The sequence below is a fragment of the Drosophila montana genome, unplaced genomic scaffold (assembly GCF_035044405.1).
Source record: "Drosophila montana isolate Dmon_TW-CO22-7 unplaced genomic scaffold, ASM3504440v1 contig_312_1, whole genome shotgun sequence".
NCBI classification, from domain to species: Eukaryota; Metazoa; Arthropoda; class Insecta; order Diptera; family Drosophilidae; genus Drosophila; species Drosophila montana.
In genome coordinates, this window is record NW_026998009.1 from 499,842 (window position 1) to 526,337 (window position 26,496).

General features: G+C 38.9%; 2 protein-coding genes across 4 annotated transcripts in view; one reads left to right on the forward strand and one right to left on the reverse strand.

Moving 5' to 3' along the window:
- Positions 1-26,496, reverse strand: part of LOC135431134 (AF4/FMR2 family member lilli) — a 73,894-nt gene that overhangs the window by 3,590 nt on the left and 43,808 nt on the right. The window contains exon 6 of the mRNA XM_064686086.1: positions 24,394-24,548. The gene's annotated coding sequence lies outside the window, so the exon portion shown is untranslated. The remainder of the gene's footprint in view (positions 1-24,393; positions 24,549-26,496) is intronic.
- LOC135431133 (uncharacterized) lies at positions 1,420-25,820 on the forward strand. Of its 3 annotated transcripts, XM_064686084.1 has the most exons (6): positions 20,764-20,956; positions 21,012-21,381; positions 21,501-24,347; positions 24,413-24,550; positions 25,033-25,240; positions 25,296-25,820. In XM_064686084.1, exons 2-6 carry the CDS (start codon positions 21,340-21,342, stop codon positions 25,622-25,624), a joined length of 3,564 nt encoding a protein of 1,187 aa, XP_064542154.1. In that variant the 5' UTR covers positions 20,764-20,956; positions 21,012-21,339; the 3' UTR covers positions 25,625-25,820. The 3 variants fall into 3 exon arrangements, with proteins under 3 accessions (XP_064542152.1, XP_064542153.1, XP_064542154.1); XM_064686082.1 differs by lacking the exons at positions 20,764-20,956; positions 21,012-21,381 and adding an exon at positions 1,420-1,632; XM_064686083.1 differs by lacking the exons at positions 20,764-20,956; positions 21,012-21,381 and adding an exon at positions 1,424-1,632 and having other exon boundaries at positions 25,314-25,820.

Below are 26,496 nucleotides of genomic sequence, written 5' to 3' on the forward strand. Positions count from 1 at the left end.
CTTGGGCGAAAACAGTTGATTCCAAAACTTGGTTTTTTGATGTTTCACGAATTGTTTTAAATGGGCTGTTGGAATTTTTTGGGCCGTTTCCTGCAATCCTGTGGACTCGACTTTCTCTCAAGATATTGTTACTTCCGTAACCTTGATACATATAAACTGACATTATAAATGAATGAACCGCTTTAATCTCTCGCCAAGCCTCATCAATTCGAAACATCAAATATTTCCGATCACTTGATCAAGTCATGCTGTGCCTTCTCTTTATGAAAAACTAGACCAAATCAACCTGTAGCTATTATTCATCGATTTCGGGGTGTGATGTAAGTGCGTAATATGTTGATTAGTAGAGCGCCACATACAACCGAACACTGCGGGATCGCAGCTACTTCCCATTCCGAAACGGACAGACAACGGGTAGCACACATTAATCATCTACTTTGATAATTATGGTAGTACGAGAGATAAAAAATGAATCACTTTAAATGAGCCAGACAAATTGTTAAAAAAGAAAAACATAAAAGACACATCGTGGTGTGCATGGAATGCAGTTTTAATGAGTTAAGTACGGAATGTTATTGTTGGTTTTGTTGGCATAGTTGTTGCAGAGGCTATGTGACACAGGTCTGTAAATGGTAATGTTGATGTCTGCATTAATTTTTGGGCAGCTATTAAATGATATTTATTGTTTTAGACCCAATGCGATTCGTACGCCTTCAACTTGCGTTCTTATCTGCATTTCCGAGTACGCCAAGTTGAGGAAATTACGTGATTTCTGAGTATGAAATCGAAATCGCTGCAGATGGCATCATATTTGTCTAGCCCCATCTATTTCTGGTTTGATAAAGACTGAAACACCAAGAGCGAATTGCATTTGGAGGAAAAAACTTGACTTAGAGCATAACATTTCCTCATGTTGCACAGTTGAAGCCAAGCAACACTTTCTCTTTCAACAGCTGAAGCGCTCTTTAATGCTTTCTCTTTGCAAACGAGCGCTCTCAACAAATGTTGCTGCTGCTCGTGCAACATGCCAGCAACATGTTGCTGCGCTCATCGTCGCCGCATCACGTCGCGTAGCTAGCTTCGCATTTTTTTTGGCATCTTCGTCGCTTGGCTTGGCTTAAATTGTTACCAAACGCTTAATGATCTTCAGTTAAGCATCGAACTTTTACCAGACAAGTCGTGTCTGCGGCTTCCACTCGATTCCGCGGCAGCCACAGCCAACGCTTGCGGCATACTAAATAAAGCAAAAAGTAAAAAAGTTATACAAAAAAAAAACTAACTGCATTTGCATAAGGCAAATAGAAAACGTTAAATTCAAAAAACCCGCCAAAGCAAAAGTTGATTTCAGTTTTGTGTTTTTGTCGCAGTTTCAACAGTTATTTTAAATTTTAGAAACCAACGTTATCGTGTTTTGATTTTGAAAAAAATAGTGCAACGATATAAATCGATCAGAAATAACGCAATTTTCAACTTAACTGCAAATTGGAAAAACCCAAAAATATACTATATTAATCTTTCGAATTTGCGTGAATCATGCGAAATTTATTGGCACTTTTGGGCACTTTGTGCCTGTGGATGGTCACGGCGAATGCACAGGGATTTATTCCACCCAATGCTGGCATACATAATGGGGTAAGTTCAAAATAAAAATTGTAAATTAAGTGATTAAAGTGTTATTAAATACCAAAAAAAAAAAAAGAATCTTAAGAATGTTGCAAAAACATAAGTAAAGAATCCTTCTAATATTCGTAAATTTTCTTTAAATTTTGAGTTCCAAAATATATTTTAACGTAACTTAACGTAAGCATGAAGCTTTACACAAATCCTTAACAATAAAAAATATAGTGAGTATTTTGGATGTTTACATAGTTTTGTTTTTAATAAGGTTAACAGCTCCATTTGATCAACTCTTTTATATTTATATGTAATAAATTTTAGATTATATTCCATTCAACAAAATAAGACCGATTCATATTCAAATAAAGTCAGTTATTATATATACTCAACATAAAATTTCATTATTATTCCCTTCAACAATTGCCTCTTAACCTTTTAGCGAAATGAGACCAACCTTTATTCAAACACAGTAGGGTGTTCCAGTTAACCATAGACAATGTTCGTCTACAAAACTCTAGACCACAGCGCATAACCCAAATATTTGCCAAAGCGTCTATGAGAAAGAAAGAAAAAAAATTGATCACACAATTTGCATTTCCATTGAATGTTATGCAAATATTTATTGTCTATTCTAGTTGTGAATTTTATTTGCGGGTTAGGCCAAAAGGCGAATTGACACAGTTTTTAAGCGACGTGTGAGTCAAAGAAAGTTTCTGTTTATTTTAAAAAGAACGGAAATATACCGAAAAAAAAATATATATATGAATAAGCACACATTATGCAATTTTCGTAAGAAAATTCCACAAATTCCGAAGCACTTCAGACTTGCATAAGATACAGTTTTGGCCCGACTGGTAGCCTGCCTAAATTATTCAATTATTCAAAAAATTTTCATAGGCATTTTCATATTAATTGTACAAATATGCAACTGAGACGCCTCAATGAACTTTCCCTTTTTTTATATACATGTATATATAAATATATACATATATTGTTTTTTGTTTTTGGAGCTGCGTTTAATGAAGATGCAAAGGAAGCAAAGAGTAAAAGCCAAAAAATCATGACAACGTTTAAAGCAACAGATAATAAAACCTGTTCGCTTGAAATGGTCAAGAGTTAAAATAAAACAAAATACCAAGGAAATTTTGAACGCACGAGCCAACGAAACTGCAAGAACCCTTAGGTTCTCAGTTCTTAAATACAAATGTGTAGTTAGGTCAGTACCAGCTGGCCTTTAACTAAAATGTATGGCTTTCTTTATACGATGGATCTACTCAAGCTCATTAACAATTAGCTGGGCTTAACATAATTGATAGACATTAGCCAAATAATACAAGCATATATATGTACATATATCTATCTATACATGTTTAGGCCACAAGCAAGATTATCGCTTGTTGTTGCAGCTATTGTTATGTTTTGATTGTTGGTCAATGTGGCATTTGCGGCATCCGCTGTTATAGTTTGTTTTCACTTTCATGGCCGCAGCCAAACTTGGCAACAGCCGCAACGATTTATGATATTTCCAATTTGGTTGTCATTTTCGCTCTTTGTTGTTGCTGGCTTTGATTTGCGGATGAACTAATGCTCATAATTGGAATTTGCTTTTTTACCCAACACTTTTGTTGAGGCGTCTATTACGTAAACATATTTTGATAATGTTTAACCTTAATATAATTTTTATGATACCAAACCGCGATTTTCCCAGTCAGGTTTATAGATCACTTAAGGAGCTTAGTTCCAAAAATATCTAATTTTAATTTGGAAAGTTTGTTATTTTGTAATACAACTTTTATGCTTGCAAATATTCCTGAGCTCTAGACGTCCGTCCATCTTAGTATATGAACGCCGTATTGATAGCTTCAGCCGTTTAAATTCGCATATATGTTAGTTTGTAAAAGAATGCCTTAGGAACATATAATTTCTTTTAAGTAATAATAATGAAAATGATTTGATTAGCTACCCTGAGAAAAGAGCATTGAATGCTTAGCTAAAATCGTATGCCAACTTCTGTCAATACTAAACATCAACTTTATTATTGAATTTTCGCTACTTATAGCTCCTACACTCCTTTTTCGTGCACAAATTGCTCTCTGATTTCATAATATGGCTTATATCATAGCAAATCGCATGCTCAATTACATTTTCAATTTGTTTGACTAAGCAGCACTTCCTGCCCAACGTGGCGTTCAACACTTTGGCTTTATTTCCATTAACTTGCCGCTGTCCAATCAAGCGCTTCATCAGAGTCACAATTTTGTTCACTTTTCCACGTGCACCGAGCATTTCAAATGAAATTGAAATTCGATTTAATTCTCAACTAGCAGCGCTACAGCACCAGCACCAGCAGCAGCAGCAGCAACTCAATAGAGTTGGGCCCCTCTAATCTAAAAACGATTCGAGTTTAAAATAAAATCAAATCGAGGCACAACAAACAGCGGAGTGTCGAGTGGTTAGGGTGAGGGCCAGGGCCGCCTAATTGACTCTGCGTGTGATTAGCGCTCAATTACTTTATTTATTTGCGGTCTTCGTTTTGATACAATGCAAGACAATTCGATTTTGATTCCATTTGATTTAGTGTAGCGCCAGTTAACGAGCTTTAAGTGGCAAGTCCGACAGATACAATAGAGCATATAAATGGCCTATATATGATTAGGCCCAAAGCTTAATTAACGTGTCGGCAAGTGTGGTCCTGTTACAGTTGGAAATACTTTGTAATTCTTGTTGCCAGCCAAACAACTTTCATTTTTTAACACAAATCCATTAACAGTTTGTCACACAAAAAATGTATCTTTCAGATATATATGCAACCAAAATATATTTATAAAAGATCTCTCGATTGACCCACTTTCCACAACAACAAAACGAAACAAACAAAACCTGCTAGAACGACGGGCCCCTACCCTACAACAACACGCGCAAAAAATATACAACAACAATTTTGGGCAATACAAAATGAAAAGAAATTACAACTTGAAATTCGTACAATAAATTGCGAGCGGCAGCGGCAACAATGAACAGGTTGAAGGGCCAGTCTTGCGCGTAACTGACAGATACAAAGATACATAAAGTATCTTTAAGCAGTTACGCTGTCTACAGCATTTGACCGTACAAAAATAACTACTTATTATTATAACTATTACTGGTTTCCAATTAAAAAGTGAAGCCTGTAAGCCTATTAATATGCTAATCGCATATGCTGACATAGACCCATATATTTTGCTTGTAGTTGCAAAATAATGTGGAATATTATTTATTTTGGCATGACTAAAAAACAACTTGAAATAAAAACTATTTTGAGGCTAATAAAAACCAAATTCGTTTTTCATATTTTATATGTTTTTAGAAAAATTCGAAAATGTATTTCTTTTTTCTAATTCTTAGGTATCTTTTTTATTTATTATGCAACTGTTCAATGCATTTAATATTCCGTGCATTATTTACTGAGCCGTATAAGTACATATGTCGGGGATTATATAATGCTCGACCTGTTATGAATAAAATTCTTTGTTTTGTTTTGACTAATGCGTATCTTAAGGATCTGAAGATTTGTTTTCTTAGCAGCTTTACCACTTCTCTCAGCTATTTAATAATGAATTCATGCATCGCCCTAGTAACGAAAGTGAAAGCAAAATATTGGATATCGAAAAGTCAACATAAAAGCATTAACCAAATTTAAATAAAGACAAAATTGAAAACAAAAACCCAAAGCTATGCAAACTATTTGGCAGAGGGGCGACAATAAGCCAGAGAGTAAAGCCCAGAAACGACACGAAACAATTGGACACGGGGAGTATTGGACATTGGCAACAGATGTTGCCCGGTTTGTTGTAAAGTCTGAACAGTTGTTGGTTGTTGGCTGTATGTTGGTTGTTGTCCGTTGTTGGTTGTCTGTTAGTCGGTGGCAATTTCTGTTTACACGACACAAAAAAGCAACTGCAAACGCTACGTGAGGCAATATACAGATACATTTATATATACATATGAATATATATACATATGAATATATATATATATATATATATATATATATATATATATATATACGATATAAGGCTTAAAATTAAGAAATACCAAAAACAAAAAGCACAATCGCATAAAAGAAACTTCAGACAGCTTCAGCCGCGGCTGACTGCGATTTGGTCTTTAAACTGTGACCAGTTCCTGTTCGCGGACAAAAGGAAGATGATGATGTGGCTGAAAAAATGCTTATTTTTTCTTGTTTACCAAAAACTTTGCAATGGTTTGTTGCCGTTTGTTGTTGCATTGTTGTAATCGCAGGCCGTTGCCGTTGCCATTGCTGTTGCTGTTGCCACAGCCAACTTATGTCAATAGACAGAGACAGAGGCATAGACAGACGGCAGCAATCTGGTCTGACACGTTTTTCTTTGCAACTTGGCAACTACAAAGTCTTATTGGAAAATTGTGCAAGCCAAATAAGGCAACTGAACAGCTGCACAAAAGGTTAAGGACAATGTCCAGTGCGATGTGCGACAACCTACAGGAATGAAAAAATTAGCTATATTAAAATTAAAAGTCTGAATTAAGTCAAATTAAATAACCCCAATTTTCTAAAATTTTTAAAATTTCAAGATATAAAAGAACAGTCTTATAGCGATTTTAGATAAAGGGTATATAATAGAAGTTAAGCGTAAGTCTCCCTTTGCGCTTCTCAAAAATCTAACGCAATACTTTTAATCACTCCCAAACAAACAACAATAACTTCCTCATTTATATCTCGGCTCCCGCAATTATTAAGTCATTATTATGATCTCTGATCTACAACCAGTTTTAGTTACGCCCATATTTATGGTAAAAGATATATATAAATTTTTAAGCGAAAAATTTCACATGGCATGTGGACGGACGCGGCAGATCATTAATGCTTCTACTTGGGGCATCTTGCGGACACTTAAGCGCCGCTGAGAAAAGAAAGTAAAAGGGTCTGCGACATAACTCATCGCTGGTTATTGACAGGTTGCGGCGTGGCGACTTTTTTGTTTATTTCTTTTTTAACCATATCTTTAGTTTGCCATCTTCTTTGGTAGTTTCATCAAATTTGTTGCCATTGCGCTGGGCTGGAGTCATTAATATTGAGTTGCGGCTCAAAAACCAAATGAGTTTTGGCATTTTTTTGCCCAATCCTAATTGCGATTGGCGTCAAGTGCCTGGAGAGTGCGGCGGGCGGGCGGGCTGATGAATGCCGCAATTAGTGCTGCAATGTGCAGTAAATATATCAGAGTGCAATTTTCACCCACCAGCGGGATTTGCCAGCGAGCGCAGCAAGTGTCAACTTCCGCATTACTCATACGCCACGTAAAACTGGTTTTCAGTTTCTGCAGCAGTTGCAGTTGCAGTTGCTGTGGCAGTTGCAGTTGTAGTTGTAGTTGCTGCATCTTCTCGCCATAACTCAACACAAATATAGCCAAAAAGTCAAACGATCCTCGTCGCCGGTCACGTAAGCGTTCGACCAAGCCCACAGACCCAGACGATGCTGCTGCTCCTCGGTGGCATGCAGCAACTGGGCAAAACAACTGGCTGCACTTTCGTTTTTGTTGCTGCTGCTGCTGCTGGGTGAAAATGAAGAAGCGTTTGCGTTTGCATTTGTTGTTGCTACTGCTGCGAGAGAGTTCCAAAACAAGATTCAAGCAATGCCGCCCCAAAGATCTGGCTGGCTGGCTGGCTGGGTTGGTTGGCCTGCCTGGAAGATGTTGCAAGCCAGCGAGGTTGCATAATTTGTTTTTGTTTTCTACAACTGCCTCACAAGCCGTTTAGTTGGTTGTTGTTGGTGGGAGTCCAAATTGTTGTGGCCAAGTGTTTGCACAAGCCTGTCCATCGATTTCAACTTAAATTTGTTTTGCGCAAAACATGCGCTATGCAATTATTTAATGACATTTTTGTGGTCTTCGACGTAAAAATCAAGAAAAAGAAAGCCCCAAATGTGATCGAAAATACCCTAAAGACAATCTTGGACATAGCTTTTGAAATAAACTGGATCTTCTAATACTATCAAAAAATGTATATTCTAATACGTCTAGCTCTTATAGTCTCGGAACTCTTGTCTTTCATGGCTGAATAGACTGTTCTTGCTGATCCTATATACCTTAAATATATTACTTCTATATTCTACTTTGTTTACACATAGATACCTGCATCAGACACTACTTGAGTATAGCCTTTTTATTACACATTTTCAATGGGTACAGGGTATAAAAAAAAGCATACTTTCGTTAAATAAATTATGTTAAATTATTGCTCGATAGCAATTGAGATAATTGAAAAAGCTTAAAAAACTTAGAAATGTGAAAGGTTACTTAAATTGATAAAAAAAAATATTGTGTAGTTGGCTAATGGATAAGGTATGTTTACAGAAATGATGCAGCCTGGGGAGGTGAAACAAAAATGATATAAACTTTTATTTAAATTTTAACAGTGCCTTTTACAAGTCTTCTACCACTGAATTGCAAATTTCTACACACACATTTTTTAGCGCTTTTGACTGATTTTCTCCTGATGAAATCGAAAGCCGAACTCATGTTTTGGGTTGCATGCTCAACTGTTGCACTCAAATGCGCAGCAGAAGCAGCCCAATGCACTGCAAAACAAATTAAAATGTGTTATTTGCAACAAAACGCAGCAACTGTAGGAACTGCAGGCGCAAGACGTTGCAAGAAACCAAAAGGGAATGGGCATGAAATGGTTAAACAAAAAAGAAAAACAAAAAATAACAGAAACAAAAATAATAATACCAGTCAAAAACTTCTGCGGCGCACAAAATCAGCGAAGCTTGCGAAAATTGTTTTTCATTAAGCTGAAAACTGAAAGTGCCAGCCAGACTGAGGCTGCAGTTGGGGCTGGGGCTGGAGCTGGAGCACTAGTTGGAGCTGCTGTCAGGGCCCACAATTGGTCGCTTGTTGGCCATAATCTGCCATGGCCGCAGTGTAGTGTGAAGTGGGTTACAGTTGGCTGTTAGGGGCTGAGTGGGGACGTCTTGGACCACGACAGGCGCTAAGTACAAGCGGGTGCTTTGACTTCTGCGTCGGCGTAGCCGTGAAATATACGCCCAAGAAATGTAACCAGTGCCAAATATAAAGCACACTGTTGCATCCGACTTAAGTAAATATGATAATATGTACTTTAATATAAACACAATGTGGCGAAGGTAACTTTTAGTTAGACTGGACAAATGTTATGCAAGGCCTCAGCGAGCTAGAAGTGATGTAATAGTAGAAAGGTAAATTATAATTTGCAAGAGACTTAAGTAAAACATTTAAGGATGGCGCTTAAAGAATTGCCAAATCAAATGCGAGTGCGAGATAAAGGAAGAGACAAAGAAGGACTATATTTTAGGCAATATGACCACTATAGATATTTCTTCTTGAATAGTTTATAAGGCCATAACAATAAGCCAACACCTGAATAAAAGTTTAAGATAACATCATTTATGCCTTCTTTTACCTTCTCATTGAAAGCAAGCATAATCAGAACGAGAAAGAAGTGCTATCTTCGGCACACCGAAGATTTAATACCCTTGCAGACCCAACCTTTTCAAAATGCTCATAGTGCTTTGCCCGTATCTAAGAAGCACAGGGAAAATAGTTAATGCCGAGTATGGTTAAGATATCTTGAAAAACAAAACAGGTTTCCATACAACAACTTAATTTTCGACCGATCGTTCCTATGGCAGCTATATGATATAGTTGCCCGATGTGAATAAGATTTTGCATAAGTGGAGGGAGCATAGTAAAACTAATAAATGCCGAGTTTGGTCAAGATATCTTGAAAAACAAAAAAATTCCATACAACAGCATAATTTTCGACTGATCGTTCCTATGGCAGCTATATGATATAGTTGTCCGATCTTAATAGAATTTTGCATATATATGGGGACCGTAGTAAAACTAATAAATACCGAGTTTGGTTAAGATATCTTGAAACACATAAAAATTTTCTATACAAAAACTTAATTTTCGACCGATCTTTCCTATGGCAGCTATATGATATAGTGGTCCGATCTTAATAGGATTTTGCATATATATGGGGAGCCTAGTAAAACTAATAAATACCGAGTTTGGTCAAGATATCTTGAAAAACATAAAAATGTTCCATACAAAAACTTAATTTTCGACCGATCGTTCCTATGGCAGCTATATGATATAGTTGCCCGATCTTAATAGGATTTTGCATATATATGGGGAGCGTAGTAAAACTAATAAATACAAAGTTTAGTCAAGATAACTTTATAAACAAAAATGTTTTTCATACAAGAACCTACTTTTCGACCGATCGTTCCTATGGCAGCTATATGATATAGTGGTCCGATCCAGCTGGTTTTGACATATGAGCTGCGTGCAACAGAAAGAGGGAATTCTGCAAAGTTTCATAAAGATAGCTTTAAAACTGAGAGACTAGTTCGCATAGAAACAGACAGACGGACAGACGGACATGGCTATATCAACTCGGCTGTTGATACTGATCAAGAATATATACTTTATATATACTTTATGGGGTCGGAGATGTCTCCTTCTATGCGTTACACATTTCACGACAAAATTATAATACCCTCTGCAAGGGTATAAAAACGTAAAGCGAGCACACAACTACATATTTATAAGCCTAATCACATATGCACTTTACCTATCCCAAGCTTCTCAAGAGTTTGTTTACTGTAAAGATTTGAGTTTCCCAAGTGAAAAACCAACTCTTGCAGCCACTTCTTCGTCATTCTATCAATCAAAACAGGCAATTTGTTAAACGCCCTGCTAAACAGTTTACATTCAGGCCCAACCCACTCAGGTTATTAACCGCTGAACAATGGTCAGTCTAGTCTGGCAGCTGACTGCGAAGACAACCTCTCGTTCACGTAATTGTTTAAAATTGTCACGAACTAAAAATGCGAAAGTTTACTGACTTCCAAGCGTAAGCTCTGACTTATGCGGTGCATTTCCAGTGACTGTGGTCAGGCCATTGGGGGGTTACCTAAAGCCGAGACCTCTACAAAAGTAATTTGCATGTCGGGACAACTCTTAAAAGCGTTTCTCGGAAAAGCGACACAAGTGCAGAGTTTGCGTGACCAACAGCCAAAAACGAGAGCAACAACAAAAACAATACCAACAATAACTCGAAAAACAACCAAATGAGCAAACCAGAAGCAGCATTGGGAGGAGCTTGGCAGTTGATTAGAATGTCGATAACATCTGAAAATTACTTAATTGATGAGCTTTGGCCAATCTAGCCAAAATTAAAAGAACTCAGCTGCGTTTCGTCTGACTTTTCGACTTTTACTTGAGCACTGCTAACCTATATATTATGAATTCCAACTGAAAAAATACAAACACAAAAGATTTCATTTCATTGGCAAACAATGGCATTGCAATTGACACAGAGGCACTGAGGCTGTGCCTTCAGGAGGCAGGGGGAGAAGAGAGGATGGCTTGTTGATCTGAAAATGCAATCGCATGTCTAGATGCCTTCAACACGAGGCACAGTCAGCGTAAAACCCAAATGCGGCTAATGCCAATGTGTAATTAATGCATTAAAATGAAATTTCAAGAAACATCTAAAGCGTAAAGTTGCAGTTTATTGTTCGAGTTGAGGTTTTGGGTGAGCGAATGGAACGTTACAGAAAAAGTTGAAATTCAGTACCTGTTGAATATCGGCACAGCCAAAAGCTAAGTATGCCCAAGACATCTTTAAGCTTTCAGCAGCCTATTATTTCAACGAGAATATTATAATATCTACCAAAAACAATAGCAAGTATTTTATAAAACTATCTTTGAAATTGGAAGAAAAATTTGAGTAACAGATACAGGGATTTAAAGACCTATTCAACTCTTAGAAGGTCTTTAAAACCAACTGGTCCATTCTGACCACATATCTTTTAAATATTTGTAAATGCAACGCCAAGATTATCTTAGTTAAACATTTTATAAACAAAGAATAGATTCAGTAATTAAACCTCCGGTTTTCCTTTTAAAATTTCACATTTACGAGCTTCAATCCCGAGATTTTTATTTAACGCTATTTTTTGAGTTTATAATGCTCTTTCCTGTTCATATATGTATATTCCTTCTAGGTTTATGCTCAACTTGAAAGATATTTTAAGTATACATCCTCCTAGCCAATATTCTTAGTATATATCTCTTTCTTTATATTTTTGTCTCCAAGTCTTTCAAAGCTAGCTAACATATCAATGCTCTAAACACGAAGTCGCACAAACATATCTAACCTCTAAGTCGTCTCCATGGTTGACTATTTAGTTTTCTATTTATTCGTAGAGCAGACAAAGGTCAAGATTGCAACTCATCTCAACAAATATTGACGCTCTGGGTACGGAGCACAACAATATATGTCGGCTTATTTGTGACCCATATTCAATGGATGTGGCGTCGATTGCAATCGAACGCCTCAATTGAAGTGACAGCCCGTGAAATAAGTGGATAAATAAATAATCAGCATTGAATATCTTTGAATACAAAAGTAAATAGGCATTGCGAGTGCGCGTACTATATAAATTATATATAGACTTGTTTCGTGGTTTTTTATGCCAGTCAAGTCGCAGAAAATTTGCAAAGAGATAGAGAAATAATAAATAGTTATGAAAGAGCTCCAAGATAAATGCGCTAAACTAGACAAAAGCCTGAATTCATTTTTGATGAGCGTGGTAAGGTTTTAGTTTGAGGCGTTTGGGCGTGGAAATGGCTGTCAATGAAACTATATTTAAAGTTATGAAATTTGAATGTCCAGAGTTGCCAGCTAGATGAATCTGTGCAAATCTGTGCCGAGTTGTGCAAGGCAGCGTAATGAAAGCGTAATTGTTGACGGTTCTCTTGACTTGGGCTTTGTGTTTACATATTTTGGCCAACGCTCGAAACTCGACGCGCAGCCACTGTCCATCAACAAAGTGAAGCAAATAAATCTTGGCCAACTACGTACCCGTGTGGGCGCCAACAACTGAAGCTGCAGAAAACACGAGCTACAGATACATAGATGCTGCGATACAGATTCAGATACACACAGGCGAGACACGCAAACCGCGTACTGCGTGCGCCAAATTTATTGAATTGGAAAGTAAAATTGCAGTTAATTTTTCTACACATATCTATTTAAATTTATTTCTACAAATATGTTTGCTGTGTATTTAATGTGCAGCCAGCACGCAATTTGTCTGCCATAATTATGGGTATTTTTTAAAGGTTATTATTTATTATTATTATTATTATTGTTTTTAGTTGTTGTTTGTGGGCTGTTGACTTGCAAATTGAAAGTGTGTGCTGATGTTGTGGTTATGGATGTTGAAATTGAGTTGTTTGCTTGTCATCTTGATGAAGTGTCAGGTTTTAATGATATTTCAATAACTACAGATTGCACAAAGTGCAAAATTAAAAACATTTACAATATTGTCAGCGAATAAGAGCTAAGTGAGTTTTTTAGTTGATCTATCACTGTCATTATTTTAAAACGCCTAGCTTGTGATTTTCTTTTTTAATTCCAATATTACTGTCCTTAATCCTAATTTCCACACCTCGATTTTAAGCGAATATTAGTCTAATTGAATCACTCTTAACACACCTTAGTTCACCTTATTTTTTGACTATATTTTCATTCTAACTTCTAGAATTTTTTATTATGCATTTTTATTTTAACTAAAAGTAATTTTTCTCGATTTACCTGTACAGTATTTGATTTGTCAATTATTTTTGCCTTTTTTTCGCTTAGGCTAATTCTAAGTTTATTTATTAATTATGATTTACCTATTTTTGATGGAATTTCTTCTAGATATTTTACGTTAGACCACCCTCACGAACTTTCTATTAACTAGCTGCCTTTTTGAACTCCGGTGGTTCCCCTTTTCTCTCTTCTGTGCTTATATATCCGCTAATCATAAGCACTTTCTTTCTTTACTTCTCAACTTAGTTATAACCTCTTTTAAAAACAAACAAAAAAATCAAAGAGCATCTAAAAAAATACAAGAAGAAGCGTGCATAGAAATAAACAATTGCAATTAGCTATTTGAACATTTAAATGAACTGGCATATAAACCTCGATTTTCACATGCAACTTAAAGACTGACCGAAAAAAGTGGGTTTATTTAAATTACAATTGCCAACGTTAAACCACTCAGAAAGATACAAAGTCAGCTAAGAAGCGACGCTAATGATACCATAAATCTCTTGCGGCTCGTAAAAAGTGTCAGTGTGTGTCAAATTAGGCATACCATATGAGATCAGGTAGCAGCAACAGCTGCGAATGCTACCAGCAACATGGCTACGCGGCAACAGCTGCGGGTTGCACGCGTAGGTGATGCCAGGAAACTGTCGACTGCCCGCTGGCTCTTGGCCATTGGCATTTTAGCCCAATTCCAGTTAATTTACATGCGGCACATTCAATTAGTCAACTCAATGTGCAACACTTTTTGCTTGCGACTTTGTGTGGCAAGTGTTAAAGTTTCTGATTGCGTTAATTGTTAGCTGCAACATGTTGATGCTGTTGCCACAGGCAACTCTTATGCAATCGCTGTACAACTTGCGCCACGGTTTTCGCATCTTCAAGATGCAAAAGTTGTAATTAACCAACTGCAGCAACTGTTGGTTAAATTGAAGCCAACTTGACAGCAGGCAATGCAGACTAATCGTCATTTTCCTTGAAGTTTACGAGGGATCTCGGAGTTGATTGAAGTTGATGGATAAAGATTTGCATACACTCAGAAAAACTTTCTGTCAATTGACATATTATAGTGGAATTCACATAAAAAGAACCTGATTTTGGAAAAGTAAATTCAGATCTCATTTTTATAAGAGAATATACCCCAATTTTGATGTTAGTATTATAACTGTTTGATATTTAAAAATGTGAAATATTTAAAAATATTTTTCTAGTACTTTTCTGTTAGTCTTGTCAATGATATTCACTTAATATTATGATTTTTACTCTCAAAAGCCAGAAAATTAATAAACTTGTACTTAATTTAATCTAAAAACAGTTAAGCAGCGCTTTCATCCGAAAATTGAAATGAAGAACATCTAAAAATATGATATTCGAACATATTTCTTATTAGTTGAAATAGTTTTGATGCTCCTATCTCAGTCAAAGATATTCACTAAACATCATTCAGGAAACTTTTAATTTTACTGTAATACTAAGAAATAGAGTTGTTGAACATGAAATAAATATTATTTTTCATCGCTGGATTCTTTCTTTTATTCCCCTAAATTGCTTAGACATCGAATTAACTATATAAAACTTGACCCAATAAAGACTAAGTGTACAGCCGCATTTTTCACTTGTTATTGCCCACAATTAACAACAATAACAACAAAAACAACACGAAGACAAATTGTGCTAATTTATAAACAGTCTTACGAGCATTTTCCTACACCGGCATCTCGGACTGACGGAACGGCGATAATATCAGGCACAACTTTTGACCAAGTTTCTTTTTCAAAGCGTTGGTTAAATAACTTTTCTTCTTGTTGTTGTTTGCTGCTGGACATGTTATTGTTATTGTTGTGCTTGCAATTGTTTCATTTGCTGGCAGCAATTTATAGTTGTTGGTGCTTTTTAGGGTGGGCTTCTTTCGCTTTCATGTGACCGGTTGGCGAGGCGATGCGATGCGCCTCAAGCCCCATGCGCCTCAACTGGACGCGATTGTAGGTGTTGCTGAAAGGCATTTTTGGTGCTGCCGCTGCTTCTTCTACTTTTAGCCAGACAAAATTTCAGTTAATTACACAATTTTATGTAAATTTCTCTTTCAGATATTGTTGTTGCCGTACATTCTTTTTGTGCAGCCACGAATAAATTACTTATTTGTGTAGAGCGCCAACTATTTTGTAGGCAATTAAAATGCCTTTAGTTTCGGGCGCCTTTTTTGTTAACTTTGATTTGACTTGGGCTCGGCATTTGCTAACTGCAGCCATTTGTCGATACAAAAGTGAAAGGCCAATTGCCAAATCCTGAGATTGGTCAACACCAAACAAAAAAAAAACCAAAGCAAACATCAAATGCTTATTATGCACATTTTTATGCCATGTGGCAACACACGGCCAAAGAGGCGGCCAACCAGTTCTCTTGGCCAATTGACAGAAATCTCAGCTGTCGTCGTTCTTTGAAGATCTCCATTTAAATGCATATTCATTGCAGATTCAATCAAAATGATGTGAGCACGATCTCTGAGTTAAGTTTGAGCGTTACGATCTGCGATAAGCCATTGACTATTTACAAGTCGAGTCACTTTAATTCAGACCGATTGCATAACTACCAATATGTAGTCGGCCAGAAAATAAGTTTCAATGCGAATATCAGTTGCACTGAACGAAAAGGCTAACGTATATTGTGGATAATCAGAAGAAACAAAGAAGACATAGTTAATACTTTTACACGGTCGTTATGCGTACACAAACAAGAACGTTAACGAATGCGACACAAAGCAAAATTGTAAACATCGATTAGGAAATCAGTTACGAAAGAGACACAAGGAAAACTCAAGCACACAGTAGACTCTTGAGAACAACAAAATTGGGAGCCTAAGAAATACGCTGCGAACTCGACATAAAGATCAATACAAGGATCATTTTTATATAAGAAACGCAAAAGCGTGAGAATGATAGATTGGGAAAATGTTCACGACTAAAGCACAAATGAATTTCAGCATCAAGTACTCACGACAGCGTAAACATGAGAGATCATATATATTCAGAATTTCATTAACCCCAAAATGTAAAGCAAATGAGTGTGAGAACAGAGATTACAGAGAGGATTTTCATTCGAAATATGTGTAAGATCTACAAGTTACAAGATAAAGTATACGACTTGTAAGAAATTTGCAGTTTAAATTCATCTCTTAACAGCTAATGAAATGTTTGCATTGAGACATAAAGAACTGTAATATCTCATGAGCTCTCTATGTCTATATACTGATAAAGAGGTAATTAAGTTAATTATAACCGTTGCTACAACTACAATTTTTAAAGATTTTTCGACAGCACTTAACAAGCTTAATTTAGAGCAGCCAATTAGCGCTCAAACAGAAAAAAAGATGTAAACTCAGCACCAACCAAATGCTCATTAATTTTACCCAAAAAAAGAAATCGGTTCTAACTCCGACATGTGCATCTGTAGATTACAAAACATGGCTAACAGCAAAATACTAGAAATAAATGCACTCGCAGCCTCAACGCAAACTGAGCAGAAAGAACCTTGAAAACTCCACGAGTGACCAAAAATGCAGGCGCCCTAGAAATAAAAATCTGAAAAAAAAAATATATATAAAAACGAAGACAAATAACAACTAACTAGACAAGTCAAGAGCCGGTAGCAAAAAAGCAAAAGCAGACGCAAACCTGCATAAACAAAAATCAAATTCAGTACAGTGCACAGGCAGGAGAGGGGCCTGTACAGGAAATACGAAAGGCAGCGGGAAACAAGGCCACTTGGCTACCAGTCGCACAGTTTTCGATGCCATTGGCCGTTGACGTTGTGGCCTGTAACTGAAATTGTGAGACGCAGACGCGTATCTGCAAGATACACAAATACTCATGGCCTATTGCGCAAGAGTGTTAACTGAGAATTTGAAGAATTTATTGCCTAAAGCACTTAATTAACCTAGTCAACTTCAGACCTGACTTAACTAAGCGAGCATCATTCCGATTTGATTTGACTTGGGACCATTATATTCTGATTAACATATACCGCATAAATGCTCACTAAGTGTGCGCAAATCACTTTCACTCAAAAGCCACAAAACGAAACAAAAACGAAAAGAAATTTCGATTTTGAGATTTCGCTTTCGTTTGGCCGCCTTTTTTTTTGTTTTTTTTTTTTCTTGAGGCTCATCTGGCGCGGCGTTAACTGAACTTTGTTTCTTGTTTTTGCTGATGTGTGATGTGAAATCAATTATGACTTATTAACAAATGAGTCAGAGCTAAACCGGCGTGTAACTGACAGTTATAACATTATGGATCAACGCCCCAATATAGTAAAAAAAACATTTATTTCTATCATAAATGCTGTAACTTGTTTTCACTTCTTCTACTGCTGCCTATGTCTGTACATGTTCCAATCTCATGTCTGATCTTAGCTCATTAGCATAATACTCATTTGATATGACAGCTCTAATATGCAACGCTTTCGTAATAAAACACAATCTGGGCACATTGAACATGCCTCTTGGGCGGAGAATCAGGTTTACTTTCTGTGTTGGCACTTTCTTTGTTGTCCATATATAAAGTTATTTATCGACTACAGTTATTTGTTATTAGGTAAATGATATAGACTTGCAAGATAATCGAGAAATGAGGCTATGAAAGCTCTTTTTCTATGCAGTACTTATCGACCTTGCCTAACTTTTAGTTGACCCTTATAAAAGCGTAAGCTTTGAAAAGCAAGTACATCTATAAAGCTTACCCTATTTAAAAGAATTTAAATCACATTTTCGTAAGCCATCAAAACGATATGAAATCTAAAAAAAATTGAACAAAAATTAATACCATAACAAGAGAAATTAATTATGAATAAAAACTCACATTTGCTCGAACCACAAGACCCAACGTAATAGATCAAATTAGAGTGTAAACAAATAATTCAGTTGCTCATCTTACTTTAATTGACATACATAGAGATATCTTTGAACAATAGCTTTTATACACAACCAATCGGCTAATTCGTGCGACCTCATGAAAATCCCAACTGCCAATCATTAAAACCAATTTCACTCAACAGCACAAAAAGTCAATAAGAAACAATAAAAATCTGAAGATTAATTGTCTTTTGTGTTGAGCATGGCCACCGTTTTGGTTGATTTGCTGATCTATCGCTCAATTTCAAGAAACAGCAACTCTCAAAATGTCAATCCATTGACACCTTCAATCACAGACGGGCAACCCACAGTCCACAACCACAGCGCACCGCTAATGTGTGTCTCGTGTTGGCATGTGACAACCACAATAACGAACAGTTGCACACCTGCTCAGGTGTATTAGCCGGGGCGCATGCGTAGCGCCCATTGAAAGGGCCTGGCTTTAGGAAGGGGAAGGGCAACGAGAAGAGAAATGAAAGTGCTTTGCGTGCGAGAGTGAATACGCCAAGCCGTGAAATTAACATGTTTCAAACGTTCCACAGCTATGAAATATGACACGAAATGATGGAACCCTTTCGGTTGGAGTTCCCTGACCGTCTGCACAGGCAGAGTCTGGGATGTTTGGCTGATTACAGTGCCAATGCTTATGGGCACTTGATTGATGATTGATTGATTGATGTTTTCACCAGCGGCGCAATTTGTCAAAAAAAAAAAAAGAAACAAATGCGAGGGAAACTTTATGTCGAAAGTCGAGGAAATCTTCAAAAGATATCTTTTGTGTGAAAAATGTTTTTAACAGAAGCAGATGCACGAGAAGTCACTGAACGCTGACCTACAATGTCTTTAACTAGCTTGGGATAGGCTAGCTTTCTGTGAGAGACTCCAAATCACGCAGAATGAAATTCCAGCTTGATAAAAACTAAGAGAAAAATATAGTTCATTATTTACCTATACAAATAGACTTTAGTTGTTTTATATAAAATCTAATCTGAATTGCAACATGCAAAATACAAACCTACAAATGTACTACTATCTATAAAAAAAGTATTTTTTAAAATTGAGGTTTTTTACTACAATTTAAAAATGTATTCAAGAATTAGACAATGCAAACAACCATTTGACGGTTTCCTTTAATCAACGTATTGAAGACTTACGACTGTCTACCTAATTTACAGATTTAGTTTATAAGCTAAATACAAATGCAAAGCATAAGCGAAACTCTAAAGAATAACGCAGCTTAAGCAAAAGCCAGCGAAACCCTTTGAAAATTTAACCCACACAACTTTTTGGCTTCACAGGTAAAAAAAACTTAGGAGCTGCTGCATTACGTGGGGAATTGCATAATCAGCTGCGCGATTGGCAGCTTTGACGGCAGCGCCGATGATGAGCTGCATCATTAGCGGTAACAACATAATTACGATTACTATGCGAAAAGAAAAAGCTGTTAGGGCAGCGCAGAGGCTGAAGCGTAAGGGGGAGCGTTGCGTTGAGTACGGCATAAAAGGCATACAACTTTGAAAATCTTGCAGACGCATCCCAAATGTCGCAAGATAATGCAAAAGCCGTAAGATTTATGGGTCTGGGCAATAAAAATTATGCATGCTGCTAAGCATTTTATAAGTCTATGCTCCGTCCCCTTCCACCTATCCAACTGCGACCACTACACCTGCCCCACCGTACATTGTCCGCTCATCTTCTCGTTGAATAACTGTAGTTTAACATTTTTGTTTTTATGCTGTTGTTGGTATAGCTATTTTTTACTGCGTTTTGTTTTGCCTGCCTTTGTGCCGCATCATTCCATTCCAACTGGATGCGTAAGCTATGCGTATGACAAGCAGTTTGAGCCTCACCTCGGCTTGTATAAGCTTTGTAAAAGATCCCAGGCAACGGCGACGATTTACAATTGCAATTGAAAAAAAAAACGAAAAACAAAAGAAATTTGTCTATTGCAACACACTTTTTCCAGCGGCGCATCACTTGCGAGGAAACAAACGGCGTAACTCAATGTCTTTATTATTAACTGCGACACAATTTGATGGCTTCTTGAAAATCTCTCTTTTTCCACACTCTGGCAAATATTCTCACATTCCGCACTTGCGATTTAAAATTTCACGGAAAACTAGTTCAATTATATACTAAGAACTAAATTAAAATATTTTAATATGGAATTGCAAATGTGCGTAATAAAACTTTTCCACCAATAGTTACCAATAATTTCCAATAATTATCGATATACCAAAAAATTTCGATAATAGGTCAAGGCTAGTAACCTGTTGCCATTGTAAAATATAAGCAAAGTAAAATATGTTGAAAAGCTCTTTGTAATTACTTTTAAGTAGACATAATAAATTAAAATGAATTTTCAAATAATTCGTTTTAGCTCAGAACACATGTTAAGCGGAAACATACACACGAGAAAAATTTTATCTGCATGCGCAGCCGCAGCGAATAAGAAAAAAAGTAGCCGGCGCAATGTTTGTTAAGCACACCTTCTTCTTATTGCTCTCTTCGTATTTCGAATTTCGGAATTCACTTTGCGATCGACCATTTTTTTTTTTGCCTTGCTTCGCTTTTCGTGTGCGGTACTTTGTCTTCACTACATGTTTTGCTACACTCACATACATACATAAGTGTGTATACATTGGAATGCAAAAGAACGGAATACGATTGCGCATCAATTAAATATTTTTCCTGTGGCGTAATTCGCGAACTTTCGCTTTATATTTGTTGAGATCGACTTTGAGTGAAATACAAATATGGTTGCGGGCAAGTACAAGACTTGGACTGGTTTTTTCACTGACTTTGACACTACTTTTTATAGACGACGTGCAGGACCCGAACAGGCCAACGCACTAATCTTGCTATTGCCATCTAAAATGGAGCACACATTGGCCAAAAAAAAACTAAAACTGGTTCACATCTGCAAGGCGATTGCTGCTATGGGGCGGGGTCCAGCCCACTTTTGATCAGTCAATGGCAAATTTTCTGTGCCAGTTTTCATTTTCGCTGGCGATAAATCTGGTTTTGCTTGGGAATTATTGTCAACAGCGAATGATGTAACAAGAAATGTATATTCCCGTTATTGTTGGAAAGGGTATTTGAAATTTAAGCGTCGTTTTGTTGTTTCATTTCATTTGTTTAACATATTTATGTACAAGCAAAATCTTATTCAGAATTGTCCAGTATATCATGTAACTCCTTTAGCAACAGTCGGTCGCACAAAGTTTACTAGTGTAATAAATTCTCTATTACGTTATCTTTTTAAACGAATGTTTTGCCTCAACTATAATTTACACCCCCTCCATTACAGCCGCCGCCACCGTTGCCTTTTCACAATGCGCATCGCCGTCAACTGAATCTGCATCACCAATACAACCAACAGAACTTTGTGCAACCAGGCGTGGAGGTGCCCATACCAACGCAACAGCATCCACAGCGCCAGCAGCACTTGCACCATCATCATCATCAACAGCAGCCGCAGCACCAGCAGCAAGGAAATCGCTTTTCGCAGCAATACCCGCAGCAGCAGCAACCACCCCACAACAATCTGCAATTCCAGCGCTCAACGCAAAACCAACTGCAAACTGCGCCACAATATCCACAAGCGCCACAACAACAGCAGCAGCAGCAGCAACAGTTGCCCTCAGCTGGCAGCAATCTTGACCTGCATCATCAGAACTTTTTGGATTTGCGGAACTTTGCTAGCTCGCAGCAGCAGCCCCAACGCCACAAGCAATTCCCCGATGGACGCCTGCAATCTACGGCTTTTCCAGCTCAGGCTTATCAGCAACAGCAGCAACAGCAGCAGCAGCAATTGACGCAGCAACAGCAATTGCCGCAGCAACATCAACAATTTGCTTACCAGCAACCAGCAGCCCAACAGTTTGGCCAGCAGACCACACAGAAGCTGCCCAGTCAGGCGCCCGTGCCGACCTTCCAGACGCTGCAGCAGCCGCAGCAGCAATCCCAGTTTAACTATCAGCAACAGTCTTTGGCAAAACAGCAGCAGCAGCAGCAACAACAACAGACGCAGCAGCAACAGCAGCAGCAGCAGCAATATCCGTTGACGCCACAGCTGGGTCTGCCACTGCCGCAAATCTTTAACAACCTGCCCTCCACTCCGTTCCCTGCGCAACCCTCACGTGAGACCTACCAGCAGCAGCAGCAGCAACCCCTGTTCCCCCAGCAACAGCATCAGTTTATCAGCAATGCTCCGCAGGCACAGCCCGCCGATCAGGAGTACAAGCAGAAGCTGATACAGAAGCACGAGCAGTTCGTGGCCAAGCAGTATGAGAAGTCGCAGCACAAGGTGCGCCAGCAGCACGAGGAGTTCCTTGCCAAGCAGCATGCCATCAAGCAGCACGTACTGCCCACTATCATCAGCCAACACAACAACTATCCACCGCAACTGCAATATGTGCAGCCACCACGTGGCCGACCCGTTGCCCATCCCACGGAGTACAATCAGTTCAATAGCGCGCTGCAGCAGTACTACAAGGAGCATCCGACGACGACAACAACCACAACCACTACCACCACCACGGAGGCGAGCACCACCCCCAAGAAGAACATATATTCGCAGGTGAAAACGGAGCTGGGCAAATTTGGCAACACGAAGCTGAGCAGCAAAAAGCCCGTGAAGACCATTGCACGCGAGGATCTGCTGAAGCAGCTGAAGGCGGCGCTGTCGGAGACACCGCAGCAACCGCTGACCGGTAACAAGACCTACGATGAGATGGATCTGGTACTGCCCAATGGCCAGCGTGTGCAGGTCATACGCACTACGGACCCGAATCTGGTGCAGGGACAACAGGCCTATTCACAGGATCAGCTGCAGGCGCTGCTGGCCCAGCAGGCACTCGGCACCGACGCCAAACTAGGCCTGAGCAATGTGGCGCCCAGCAAGAGCAAGGATCTGCTACTGCCGGGCGGCGGCAAGGTGCAAATATTGCGCTCACCCGATCCCGAGGAATCGGACCAGTTGCCCGCTCAAGCGCTGACCGGCGGCGTCGATTTGTCCAGCCTTGCGGCCTTGTATGGCGGCGGTGCAGGTGATATTCAAGGCGTTAGCAATGGTGCCAATAGCATTGCCAGCTCAGCGGTGATAACCTCCGATTCGGATGATCCGCCCACGCTGGAGGAGCTGGCCAAGCGCGGCCTCATACCCGATGGCTATGAAATTGAGGGCCTAAGCTCTGACTCTGCCAAGACGACGCCGGCACCGCCCACAGTGCCGCCCAAAAAGAAGGCTACCTATGTCTATCTGGAGGAGCAGGCCGATGGCAGTTTTAAGATACAGGGTGTTAAGGCCAACGGCGAGAAGGAGACCAAACAAACGGGCGCCGAGGTGGAAAGCATTCTGGAGCGCATCCGCAGCGGCGAGATCAAATTGCCGCCTTCTGTTTATCGCCTGACACTGCCCAACGATGAGGTTGTCGAGATCAAGAGCGGCAAAATTATACAAACCACGACCACACGCGCACCACCCAGCAGCATCACAGCCAGAACAACCACTACCACCAGGACGACCACCACACCAGCGCCATTTGTCTCCCGCAACACGCCTAGCAATCATCGTCAGTATCATCCATCGCGCACCACCACGAGCACCACCTCAACCACAACTAGCACCACCAGCTCGCCCTATACGCCCCGCTACACAGCCATTTATGAGGGCAGCAGCACCGCCAGCGCCGCAGCTGCCAGTCTTATACGCACAACGCCAGCTCCCGTCTACCACTCCTCACCTGTCACCCCTTCGCCCTATCTGAATGGCCCTGTATCCACGCATTTGCCGGTGGTAACGGAACGTCTGGCGGATATTACACAAACGCCGGAGCTATTGGCGCACACACCTCCCCAATATGCTGATGCTTTGGTGCAGGAAACAGAGAACACAGAGAAAGCTGCTTCCACTGCAGGCGCCTCGGTGCTGTCGAATCCCAGTGAGGATCTGCTGCAGATACTCAAGAGCAATGGACTCTTCGCCATGGCTAAATATCTGCGCCAGAGCGGCCTGGACAGCATACTCAACGAAACGGGCCCCTATACCATATTTGTGCCTACGGACAAGGCCTTCAAGAATCTGCTCGTCCAGCTGGGCGGACCCGAGCGTGCCGAGGAGAAATTCCAGTCCAATCCACGACTGCTGAGTGGTGTAAGTGCGACGAGTCTAGTCTGTTTCTACCAGTATGAGTACTTACTATGATTTTTCTTTTGCAGCTGCTTTTGCATCATGTCATTCCTGGCGCCTTCGAGATAGCCACGCTTCAGGATGAGATGACGGGCGTGTCCCTGGCTGGCACTCAGCTGCGCGTCAATCAGTACAATATGCACGATCAGGAGTGGAATGATGTCACTGTAAGAGAGCATTTAGTTGTTAAAGCCATATATATAAACTGCAGCACAATCGAGCAGACAGATTGACTGACTGATGCTCAGTGCACAGCCCGAACTTTTAAGAGTTAATTGGATGCATTTTGCATAAGTTAGTTACTCGGTATTATTAGAAAGCAAGATTTTAGTAAATTTCAAACGCAAGTGTAGAATGTTTGTAGATAACAGTTGTATGCAAATATTGTGTTTAATCCGAAACTTTTCCAACTCAATTTTACGGAAGGATCTACTACTAGGTGGAAAATGGGGGTTGCTTGGGGTCAAGTAAAATTGTCGTTTGATTAGCTTTAAACTTGAACTTAAACTGAAAGCTTTACAAAAATAATTATTAAATTCATATTCTATGGAGTTTTTAAAATCGTATATATACATATATATATATATATATATACTTACTAGAACTCCAATAAAATCTAACTGAATCGGCGCTTCAACTTTCATTTCAGCTGACTACCATTAATGGAGCAATGGTTGTGCTGAACAAGAAGGACATTAAGATACCTCAGGGTGTGGCCCATGCAGTGGATCGTGTGATGTTCCCGCTGCCCGTGGGTGATCTGCTGCAAACGTTGCAGTCGGATCGCGAGGGTCGCTTCTCCAATTTCCTGAAGATACTCTACACCTCCGGCATGTCCGAGAAATTGCAGAGTAAAGGTTAGCCAGCATTTCGATTTGGCTTTTGGTTCAATGGCAATGTCAACTAATTTAGGTTCACTTTTATCTCCAGGCGTCAAGACGTACACAGTATTCGCACCGGTGGACAAGAGCTTCAGCGAACTTGATTCCGATACGCTGGAGAAGCTCTACACGGACAAGGAGGCCGCCGAAGAGTTCGCCATGAAGCATATTGTGCCTGGTGCACTCTTCTCGGCCGGCATGCGCTTCTATCAGGTTAAGGATTCGCTGTTCACGGGCAAAACAGTTGTGCTGCAAAAGACCTCTGCCGGCAAGATCAAAGTGAATGATGCCCAGATGGTCACCTCGAATATACCAGCCACCAATGGTGTGATCCATGCTTTGGATGGAGTCCTTGCGTGAACGACTTGAGTCTGCGATCGGCCCCGCTTTGAGAGTGGGCCTTGTTATTGCAGTGGTTAGTGGTTAAGTTTATTTTTGGTTGCGTCGACCAAACTTTAGGGGGGATTTTTTTCATAATTAATCACATGCGTAGCAAATTGTTTGTGAAATCTTGCCACAGAAATCGCGATCTTATAGAGAATTGGTGCAAAAATAACAACAACAAAAACAACAACGAAATAAGCATAAAATGGGAAATGAGTGTAAAAAAAAGTTTGGTGCTTCCATTAATGTATTTTCTGTATTTTTTCTTTCGCTTTCATAAACAGTCATTAAAAATAGAAATAGTTTAATTTAAGTGAAAGAGAAAAAAATTTAAAGATGTGTAAAAAGAAATGTTTTTAGAATGCAAAAAAAAACAGCGAAAAAATGGGGTAATATTAAGAATTTTTATATCTAATTTATTGTTTGGTCGTGAAATCCAATCGAAAATTATCTAAATTAAGTTTCGTAATTAAGTCGATGCAAAGCGTTATTTGTTTTATATAATTAATAAATATAAAATAAAATATAAAAAACAAATTTTCATTTAAATATTAAACGGTTGGTTTGTATTGGATCAAAAGCGTTTTTTTGACCTTTTAAGAATCTTATCTCAAGTGGGCGTGTGTGGATGGTATGAAGTTTTAATAAAGGTTTTACAACTTGATGAGCAACACGACTGACTTCTATGATGATGCTTACAGAACTGATTTCTTAACATAAATTAAGATTAAAGGGACCGAGCAATTACAGAGTTCGAAAGAGAGCGAGACTTCGTACATGTGTATGAGTGCTTATGACATTCAAATAGAAGAGAATTACCATAATCTTAACATAATCTGCTTTGACAT